Source organism: Erythrolamprus reginae, chromosome 2 (genome assembly GCF_031021105.1).
Source record: "Erythrolamprus reginae isolate rEryReg1 chromosome 2, rEryReg1.hap1, whole genome shotgun sequence".
NCBI classification, from domain to species: domain Eukaryota; kingdom Metazoa; phylum Chordata; class Lepidosauria; order Squamata; family Dipsadidae; genus Erythrolamprus; species Erythrolamprus reginae.
In genome coordinates, this window is record NC_091951.1 from 251,584,912 (window position 1) to 251,596,229 (window position 11,318).

An 11,318-nucleotide genomic window follows, 5' to 3' on the forward strand; every position below is an offset into this window, starting at 1 on the left:
GCAGCTTCTGCCAGACACGGGCAATGAGCGGGATAGAAGGGCGGGGAGAATCAGGAGTCTCCTTTGGCGGCTGGGGGCTGCCTGGCTTTGTGATTTTGGCTGGGGGGGGGAGTTAGGAAGGTCCTACTTCTCCCCCCCCCCCCGGCCATGGAAAACTGGTCTAGCTTAAAGCCGGTCCCTGGTGCAAAAAAGGTTGGGGGCCTCTGCTCTAGACTGCCTCTGACAAGGAACGGATGAGGAGACAGAGTGGAGAGGGGCACAGAGGAGATCAGCAAGGTTGCTTACAAGGAAGCAGCCGTGTCCTTCCTCAGAAGGAAAGCTGGGGAAGGTTGATTGAATCAGATGCTTGAGAAGGCGTGTCTGTCGTGAACACTTGCTTGTTTTGATGTGCTTCTTCCCAGCTTCGCTGGATCCTGTTCCTTGAATTTTGGGCTTGGTCTCAGCTCTCAGACTTTAGACTCTTGGACTATTATTTGGTTGCTGAAACTCTGGACTTATCTCCAGTGAAGGGCTACCAAAATTTTACTACCACATTGCGGGCGTGGCTTATGCAAGATGCCCTGCATTTATTTTCAACATCTTTCAATGCAAATTGGGTGCTCTGGGGCGGAGCTCCATTTTTGCTACCCCACTGCGTTCCACCCCCCCCCCCCATCCAGGCAGTAGCCCCACCCCTGCTTATCACCCTCTTTCCTCGTGGGAAACCTTCCTTAGCCACTGCTTTGCCCACCTGACGTGAGTTAAAACATGAACTTTTCTGGATAAAATCTGGCACATTGGGACTTCTGACACTCAGGTCATCGACACAAGCACCTTTTTTGTTCAATCCATGAGAACCTCCTGCTATTCAGATGTTTTTTTTTTCAAATCTCAAGTGGAAGTACTTACCATAAATGGCTGAGGCAGCTATGATGAGCAACATCAAGCATTTCACACAGTTATCCATTTGGCTTCTGTGGAGGAAGGTAGGATCATTAAGGAAAAGTCAATAGACGGGAAAATTCTTAGGATAAAAATGCTAAGGATAAGAATGGGAATTTTGATAATGGCGAAGGCCACTCAAGGGCATTGCTCGTTCTTTTCCCAACCAGAGAGGTTTATTAACAAGTCATTCTGAGGGTTGCTGCTGCTTCATGTTTTTTCTCTCCCCTCTCTTTTCCTTGCTTGATATCTGCCATAAAACAATGCATGGTGTGATGTCATCAAACAGGGTGTTTCCTTAACCCCTAGTGCCAATGGTATCACACCATACATTATGGCTATGCTAGCTGTTGCATGAGAAAGGGAAGAAACACCTTGGACAGGGGTAGACAAAGTTGGCTCTTCTATGACTTGTGAACTTCAGCTCCCAAAATTCCTGAACCACTCATGCTAGCTCAGGAATTCTGGGAGTTGAAGTCCACATGTCATAGAAGAGCCAACTTTGCCTAGCGTTGACCTAGGAAGATGCATCTATTGAGTTCAACCAGTTCAGTTTAAGGTGTTAGCAGCATTGTTAGGTATCAGATAGGGGCCTTTCCCAAACTGGATATGCAGATATGGAATTGGAAATTGCCTGCATGTAAAACAGGTCAAGCATCAAATTCTAGGCAATGCTCAGGTTATTACATTGCTTGAGATATGGAAAAGCAGAAGTGAGAGTAAAAGAAATAGTAGAGTTAATGAAAACCAGCAAGAGGATCAGCAGAAAGACTACTTGTGAAGTAGAGGAAGACATAACATAAGCTTTCTTCCTGCAAGTAATGGAGGAGAGAGGCAGCTTGAGTCTATGCAAAGGATTCAAGAAGTCCATGGGTGTTTCAACTGAGTTTATTTCAACATGGCCAACTCTCCATAGGATGATTCACTGCGGGACAAGAATTACACTAATATCAAAGAAAGGGTGGAATAGAATCACTGAAGAATGGAAAATTTAATATTTTAAAATTTATTTTAAATAATAAAATTGAATTGTTAAATTGTCCCATGGCGAGTTGTCCTGAGGTGAGTTGGCCATGATGAATTGACAGTGGCAGGTTTGGTTGCAGCTACTTGGCTGGGCTGGATTGATTGATTCATTGGTTGATTGATTGATTGACTGATTCATTCATTCATTCACTCACTCACTCACTCACTCACTCATTCATTCATTTGGGTTTCTGAATGGTTTATCCCATTTCCATTCCCAACTCAGCCAGTGTGGACAACTTTCACCATCAAAGAAATTGCTGAATACGTTGACTGGAGAAGATATGTGGTTTGGAGAATCTGAGAGAAGTAGACTTGAATTTAGAGGGAGGGACTTGGGACTAGGAAGAGAGAGAGAGAGAGGAACTGCAAATGGGACCATGCAGAATCTGTTACTTTTAAAGTCAAGGAAGGAAGAAATTAAGGATAATTAATTTGTGCATAAAAGGCACCATTAAAACACAATAATTGAATATTTTATAGTTATAATACATTATTTTAATATAAAACATGGATTTATAATCAAAATAATTTTTAAATATTTAAATTCATGGGAATGTGCATGCATGCGCAGGGTTGGACACGGGGGGTAAAAAATGCATGCAGGGAGTGGAGGGGCAGGAGGTCATTTACATATGCAGGGAGTGGGGGAGCATAGGGGGAGTGCGCAATATGCGGGGTGCATGCAGGGGAGTTGTGTGGGCAATTGCGAGGCTGGGTGTGTGTTGCACACGCATTGCGTTATGGGTGTCAAAGTATGCTTTCGGCAAGTGACAATAAAAATGTTAATCACCAATGTGTTAGGGTAACACCTCTTTAGCCTATTTAAAGTCTTGCATGTCATCTAATATATGATATTTTCAACCTCTACCCCACCCAACGTAGATGTGATGGAGAAGATGATTAGATGCAGAGTTTGCTGTCTTGATTATGATTTCTTTCCAAAAGAGGTTTTGGACATTGTTACATCCCTACTTACCTTATACAGTGGTACCTCAAGATACGAACCCCTCGTCTTACGAACAACCCGAGATACGAACCCGGGGTTCAGAAAATTTTTGCCTCTTCTTACGAACTTTTTCCGTGTTACGAACGGCAAACCCGAACTTCCGGGTTTGGCATTCCGGAGGCTGCTAGGAAGCCCCGCAGCCTGGCTATCACCTTTTAAAACAGCCAGGGGGCTTCCCAGTTGCCTCCCGAAGCCAAACCCGGAAGTTCGGGTTTGGCGTTTGGCTTCGGGAGGCTGCTGGGAAGCCACCCGGCTGTTTTAAAATGTGACAGCCGGGCTGCGGGGCTTCTCGGCGGCGGCGGCAGGTACATAAGACGGAAAACGTTCAGGAGGCCGTTTTGGGTTTTTGGCTGGGAGGGAGGGCAGGAGGTCTGACGCTGGGGGAGGGAGTCAGGAAGGTCCTCCTGCTCCCCCCCTCAGCGAAAAACACAAAGACGGTCTGCCGCCGCATGACAGGCAGGGCGGAGCAGCGTGGAGCAAAGGGAGTCTGAAACCGCCAGCGGCTTCAGTTTCCCATTGCTCCGCGGGCGGCGGCAGACCGCCTTTGTATTTTTGGCTGGGGGGGGGAAGCAGGAGGCGCAGGATCGGGCCGGCGGCGGGCACAGGGAGAGGCAGCAGGTCTGCATCCTGTGCGGGTGGGCGGGCCGCGGGTGAGGAGGCGCGACCGAGCGGGCCGGCTCAGGCTCCGGCTAGGACTGGGCGGGCAGCGGCTGGGCACGGCGGTGAGGGTGCATCTGACTCGGGGCTGGCGGCGCCTGACGCAGCGGGGAACATCAGCGTGGGAGGCAGGAGAGGCCCAGGCAACCGGAGCAGCATTGCCGCCGCTCCCGGCTTGGCTTCCCTGGCCGCCTTGGCTTCCCTGGCCGCTTCCCTGGCCGCCTGGCGCTGCGATCTTCCAATCTTCCCTTGGCAATCTTCCGATGTTTCCTGGCTTCCCTGGCCGCTTCCCTGGCTGCCTGGCGCTGCGATCGGAAGATCGTAGCACCAGGCGGCCAGGGAAGCAGCCAGGGAAGCGGCCAGGGAAGCCAAGGGAAGATCGGAAGATCGCAGCGCCAGGCGGCCGTGGAAAGAAGCCGGGAGCAGCGCGCCCCAGGCAACGCACGCTGTGATCACAGCATGCGTTGCCTGCGGTGCGCTGCTCCCGGCTTGGCTTCCCTGGCCGCTTCCCTGGCCGCCTGGCGCTGCGATCTTCCGTTCTTCCCTTGGTTTCCCTGGCCGTTTCCCTGGCCGCTGCCCTGGCCGCCTGGTGCTGCGATCTTCCGATCGCAGCGCCAGGCGGTCAGGGAAGCGGCCAGGGAAACCAAGGGAAGAACGGAAGATCGCAGCGCCAGGCGGCCAGGAAAGCGGCCAGGGAAGCCAAGGGAAGATCGCCAAGGAAAACGCCCAGCCCAGCCCCCCCGGAGGCGTTTTCCTGGAAGCAGTGCCATCCACCACCGAGCTTTTCGTAATCTGTTTCAATTTTCTTCACTCCCCCCAACATTTCCCGCCTTGCTTCGCTTGACTGGCCGGAGGACATGACATTCACCGCCTCTCGTGCCTCCTTCGGCTTTGCGATTGGACGCGCCTCCCGCCGCTCTGCCCAATCGCAAGGCCGAAGGAGGCACGGGAGGCGGTGAATGTCATGTCCTCCGGCCAGTCAAGCGAAGCAAGGCGGGGAATGTTGTGGGGGGAGTGAAGAAAATTGACAGATTACGAAAAGCTCGGTGGTGGTGATTGCACTCCTTCCAGGAAAACGCCTCCGCGGGGGCTGGGCTGGGCGTTTTCCTAGAAGGAGTGCAATCACCACCACCGAGCTTTTCATAATCTGTTTCAATTTTCTTCACTCCCCCCCCCCAACATTCCCCGCCTTGTCTCGCCTGACTGGCTGGAGGACATGACATTCACCGCCTCCCGTGCCTCCTTCGGCTTTGCGATTGGACACGCCTCCCGCCGCTCTGCCCAATCGCAAGGCCGAAGGAGGCACGGGAGGCGGTGAATGTCATGTCCTCCGGCCAGTCAAGCGAAGCAAGGCGGGGAATGTTGTGGGGGGAGTGAAGAAAATTGACAGATTACAAAAAGCTCGGTGGTGGTGATTGCACTCCTTCCAGGAAAACGCCTCCGCGGGGGCTGGGCTGGGTGTTTTCCTAGAAGGAGTGCAATCACCACCACCGAGCTTTTCATAATCTGTTTCAATTTTCTTCACTCCCCCCCCCCAACATTCCCCGCCTTGCCTCGCCTGACTGGCTGGAGGACATGACATTCACCGCCTCCCGTGCCTCCTTCCGCTTTGCGATTGGGCAGAGCGACGGGAGGCGCATCCATAGGCTTGGCCGGGTCGCCGCAGCACCCTCCCTTCGCCAACCCTTTGGCGGTCACCGGTGGGCTTAGGGTGCCTTGGCACCGAATTCGCTGCCCCTTCCCCGTCAGCCAACATGAGCCGTAAGGAAGGGACCATCGTGGCCGGGCGGGAAGCGCCGCCTTCTTTCTCTTTTTCCCTCCCATCTCAGCCCCCCGGGCGGGGAGGGAGGGGATCCGAATGGGGGAGGGGTAACGATTGGCGAAGGGCGGGGAAGCCAGCGGCTGTAGCAGCTGGTGCAAGAGGCTTCCCCGCCCTTCGCCCGTGGCCAGCAGAAGATCGCTCCACTCGGTCGGCGGCTCCGGAGAGGCAGGAGCCGGGCACTGGCCTGCCTTTTGTCCCCCCCGCCGCTGCCGCCGCCCGCTGGCTGCAAGCGCTCTGCCAGGCGGCCAGGAGGCATTCAGGGTGAAATGCATGGAGGAATGGGAAGCTGAAGCCACCGGCGTTTGAGCTTCTCGTTCCTCCATGCCCTGAATGCCTCCTGGCTCAGGCGGGCGGCAGCAGACCGCCTTTGGGTTTTTGGCTCGGGGAGGAGGGAGTTAGGAAGGTCCTCCTGCTCCCCACCCCCAGCCGATAACCCAAAGGCAGGCTTGAGCCAGGAGGCATTCAGGGCGAAGTGCGTGGAGGGTTTGGCGTTGGGGTTCAGGAGGCTGCTGGAAAGCCTCCCGGCTGTTTTAAAAGGTGACAGCCGGGCTGCGGGGCTTCCCAGCAGCCTCCCGAACCCTGAAATTTTGCCAAACTTCCGGGTTCGGGAGGCTGCTGGGAAGCCCCGCAGCCCGGCTGTTTTAAAAGGTGACAGCCGGGCGGCAGCGTTTTTTTGCGGGGGTTTTTTTGCTGTTGCACGGATTAATTGACTTTACATTGTTTCCTATGGGAAACAATGTTTCATGTTACGAACCTTTCGTGTTACGAACCTCCTCCTTGCACCAATTAAGTTCGTATCATGAGGTATTACTGTACAGCAGCAGAATTGTAAAAGTTTTCGAAGAAAGTAGATAATAGAATACACAATAAGGCTAGGAATGCAGCATATGGTTTCTGTGAAACAGAACAATTCACAAAACAATTAATGTGTTGATTCTGAAGGTTTATAAAGTACCGTATATACTCGAGTATAAGTCGACCCAATTATAAGCCGAGGCACCTACTTTCCCCACAAAAACTGGGAAAACTTATTGACTCGAATATAAGTCCAGGGTGAAAAATACAGTGGCTACTGGTAACTTATAAAAATGGAATATTCTTCTATTGTGGCTTCTTAAAATTGTTTTTGTTGGAGAATAAAACATATGAAGAATGGTTGCAAGAACTGGGTATATCTAATTTAATGAAAAAAGGGACCATGGGAGACATGATAGCATTCTTCCAATATCTCAGAGTTTGCCACAAAGAAGAAAGAGTCAACCTATTCTCCAAAGCACCTGAAGGCAGAACAAGAAGCAATGGGTGGAAACTAAACAAGGAGAGAAGCAACTTAGAACTATGGAGAAAATTCCTGACAGTTGGAACAATGAATCTGTGGAACAGCCTGCCACCAAAAGTTGTGAATTCTCCAACACTGGAAGTTTTTAAGAAGATGTTGGATACCCATTTGTCTGAAGTAGTGTAGGGTTTCCTGCCTAGGCAAGGGTTAGACCAGAAGACCTCCAAGGTCCCTTCCAACCCTGTTCTTATTATTATATTATATAACTTTTTTCCTTCCAAAATGTTTTTTATTTATTGCATCATTTTTCCTCCCCTTCCAAAATCTTTCTTTTTTTAAATTCCAAAAACCTTTTAAAATATCTTTAGGAATGTTATCTTAATCTTAAAACCTGTTATCTTAATATCATTATAATTTTCTTAATAATTGGGATTTTATATATTCTTTCAAAACAATTGTTTAAATCAAACTTCCATGTGATAAATATTCAGATTTTCCAATTAAAACGTATTGCATAAGTTAAAATCATTATTACTATATCAATAGATCAGTAAATAACAATTGGGGGTTACTCAATCATTAACTGTAAAATCTTTCTTCTACATGATATTTATCTTGCATAAGGAGAAACCATACTCTTAAAAAAAGGTAAATCTATTCATATTAATTATGTAGAACAAATGATTCATGACAAAATTCATCCTATTATATTATCCTAACCTTTGTATTGTTTTAAACAAGTCAGCATTAACAATCTGCTTGGTTAGGATAAGTATAGTTGGAAGGAAAAGTTTAATTACACAGAGTTATCCCCACTTTAAGCAACATTTTCTTACAAAATAACCTATCCTGTTAATCAAACTTAAATGGGTAACTTACATTTTACTTGTACATTTTATTTACTTGTAAAATAGCGTTGCTGGCTTGATCAAATTCATGGTTTCTTCCTTCTGAAAGTCTCTTCAACTCTCCCGCCCCTTCCCCCAGTGCTTCCTGTAGAGGAGGAGCTGTGATTGGTACAGTTTGCTGCCAATCAGATAGCTCTCTCAGTGCCTCCTTTCTGTGTAGAGAAGGAGCTGTGATTGGTTCAGCCTGCTGCCAATCAGGCAGCTCAGGGGCAGCAAGAGCAGAAAGAAAAAAACCTGTTGCCAGCCATGAGGTTTCTTTCCTCCCTGCCTTTCACATCGGAACTGTGGAACTTTGGGACAGTTTTCAGGTCAGTGAAAGTCAGTGACTCTAGTATATGTCGAGGTTGTATTTTTCAGCACTTTTTTTGTGCTGAAAATATCGACTTATACTTGAGTATATAGAGTACGAGTATATACGGTAATTAGATGGGTGGAGGATGGAAGCTTTTCAAAAATCTCTTTTGTGTTTTTCCATTGATTATGAATTTCATCTGCATAAATAAACCATCCTCACTGGATAAGTGCTGAGCAACTTGACATTTCCAGTTTTGTGTTTTTCTGTTTTCTTCTCTTCCTATCCTTGTGAGCTAAACCAAGTCAGATTTTAAAGAGAAGGATTGTTTGTGCACGTATTTATAAATTCAATTTGTAATTTCTGAAAAGATGGTCATTAAACAAAGCCATTCATTTGATTGGACTTTTTTTTTTTTTTACTGACACCAACCAAAAAATGACAGAAACTGGCAAACCCCCTCAACCATTTGAATTATGAATAAAACTGTAACACTCGTATGGGGTTCCTTGTAACAATGGAAACATGGGAATTATAATCAATAAAGGAGCAAATCAAATCAGTCTTGAGCCCAAACTGAGGAGCCCATATAATTCATTTGCAGATAATTTGCTCATCTTCCCAGGAGCTTTTCATGTCTTCTTGCTGTCTTCACTAATCCATTCACACAAGAAATGTGTATGTATCTATGACTTTTGAAAGATCTCATTTTATCTAGGGAGTTATGCACGGGAAGGTATTATAATACATGTCCAGCCTGGAATAAATAGGAATGAACTGGACAGTTTTAAGTCTTGGACTATTGGCTTCACCTATCCTATCACATTATGGAACCCAGCCATCTGGTTGGGCAATGCCCACCACATGAGTATGACACATATAGCCACAATGCTAACCTTTTCGGATTTATTTTCCCTAAAGGAAAAAGATATGTGGAATTAAGGTGAAAGCAGACAAATTCTTCTGGTTCTGGTAAGCTAACTTTCTTTAACAACTAATTTGCCTGTTCGAATCATTGGCCTTATATTTATCTTTTCAAATAATTTTCTTCCTAAAAAGGATTTATTGACCCATAGAAGGATTGCATGGCTTGGAACATGTTAAACAAGATAGCCAACACTACACCAGGCTCATCAACTGAGTGGAAAGTATATTTTTGTTATTGAAATGTTTTTCGACTTACCTGTAAATTTAAAATTGAAAGGTTGTTCAGTGTATACAAATCTATGGAGGGTGAGCCTTAGTTGAAAGCTCCTTAACATTTCATGACACTGCTTTTCTTGATACATATTATTTTTCAGTCAACAGAGTGATTCATTAAGACATAATTTTATAACTACATGGATATTTACCCCATTTCTTGATACAGTGATACTCCACATTAAGGTAATTTTTGTTGGAAATATGACTCATTTATTTGAACTTTTAATATCTCTGTACATTTGCCTCTATGCTATAATCTGAACTGAAATATTTTATTGGGAGATCACCTCCAGTCACCTCATCTTTTTGAGAGATTGGACAGAATCTACTCATGCTACTCACATTAGTTTAACAACTACACATTACTTTAACAACTACATTACTTTAACAACTACATTACTTTAACAACAATTCTAACTGAATTTTCAACTGAAATCAACATTAGTTTAACAACTACATTAGTTTAACAACTACTACTTTAACAACAATTCTAACTGAATTTTCAACTGAAATCAAACTGAAACCTGTTAGTCAAATAACTCAACATCATTAGTATATTCTCATGTTTTATTTCCCATTTTCCCCTGGTGGGAAAATCTGGAGCAAGTTCTAGGTGCTTTTTACACTTCCTCAGTATAAATGTTCATATTCCTGTTTTTCTTTATTTATCTTGGGAGATTTCATCCACTTTCTTGCCCAAATGGTTTATATTGGCCATCCTTCCATGCATCCTGATTCGATAAATGCACGTGTACTCTGGATTTCCCCAGTTGCTCTCCACTTTGATCTTTACATACTGGAACGCCTTCTCTTGTTCATTCTGAAATGTAGATGAGGGAAAAGAACAATCATAATAAAAAGCAATCGAGATGAAGTCATCCTCTTGAATGGCTCTAACGGTTTAATAGAAGAGTGCAAAGCCTATACTGTATATCTATATACAGGAGTCGGGGCGGCGCAGCAGGTAGAATGCTGTACTGCAGGCCACTGAAGCTGATTGTAGATCTGTAGGTCAGCGGTTCAAATCTCATCACCGGCTCAAGGTTGACTCAGGCTTCCATCCTTCCAAGGTGGGTAAAATGAGGACCTGGATTATGGGCGCAATATGCTGGCTCTGTTAAAAAGTGCTATTGCTAACATGTTGTAAGCTGCCCTGAGTCTAAGGAGAAGAGCGTCATAGAAATCAAATAAATAAATAAAATAAATCTGTAGACCTATTTCCCAAATGCTGATATAACTGCTTTGGGATTGTTATTCATTAGAAAGAAGATTTGTGGTGAGGTTTTTTTGTTTTTTGTTTTGCTATGTCCCATTACCTCCCTTTTTAGTTTAATTCAATTAAACGCAATAGTTAGTGAAAAGTCTGAGGCAGCTTGAGTTTAAACGGTTCCTTTATTCAGCTCTATTCGGAAAGTGACTTCAGCAAGGAACGCATCTGGCTTTACACAGCACCAGACGCTCCTTTTATACTTTTAGACTTCCTGCCGAAACCCATCTGTCAGAGTCTTAGCCAATCAGAGGCGTCTAACAAAATTCAACTATTTACATTGCTTTATACATACTCAACACCCCTCCCTCCTTGGTTTAGAAAAAAACAGTTTTACACAGAAAGCCAGGTGACAAAATCATCCAATCGGCTCAGTCTGCGTGCAATCCTTTCGGACCTGCGCAGATCATTTGAGTCTTGGCAATCGGCCAAAGAGGAGGTCGGCTCGCTAGCGTCTCCACTGGAAGTCCAGGGTCTTGGTTGCGGAAAGGCCCCCAGTGTAGAGTCCGCGGGCACAACGCCGACCCCCGAGGATGCTGGCTCGACATCGCTGGAGGAAGATCGTGGAATTGGTGAGTAGATTTGCGTGTCCATTAAATTTTGTTGTGTAGTCCGTCCATTGAAGTCCTCTGTAGAAAGCGAGGGTGAATAATCCAAGTTAGTGTTTCGGGCTGTGGTGGTGTTTGGTAAAGGTGTGGACTCTTGGCGCCTTCGTAGGTGGTCGATGTGCCTTTTCCACACTCGGCCATCGTCTAAACGCACATAGTATGTCTTTGGCGCGGTTTGTTGTAATATTGTCCCTTTTAACCAATTAAGTCCACCATCAAAGTTCTTTGCAATCACATTTTGACCTAAATACAAATTTCTTTCTGGATTTACAACATCATTTTTGCTTTCACAATACATAGGATGGAGTCTATCTATTGGGGTCCTC

At 46.1% G+C, this 11,318-nt stretch overlaps 1 protein-coding gene across 1 annotated transcript in view; it reads right to left on the minus strand.

Moving 5' to 3' along the window:
• Positions 1 to 10,932, minus strand: part of LOC139159562 (SUN domain-containing protein 3-like) — a 31,321-nt gene extending 20,389 nt beyond the window's left edge. The window contains exons 1-3 of the mRNA XM_070736871.1: positions 10,782 to 10,932; positions 6,206 to 6,329; positions 889 to 953 (exon numbers count right to left, since the gene is read on the minus strand). Of these exons, the coding sequence (XP_070592972.1) occupies positions 889 to 953; positions 6,206 to 6,329; positions 10,782 to 10,932 (340 nt within the window). The remainder of the gene's footprint in view (positions 1 to 888; positions 954 to 6,205; positions 6,330 to 10,781) is intronic.
• Positions 10,933 to 11,318: the final 386 nt, after the last annotated feature.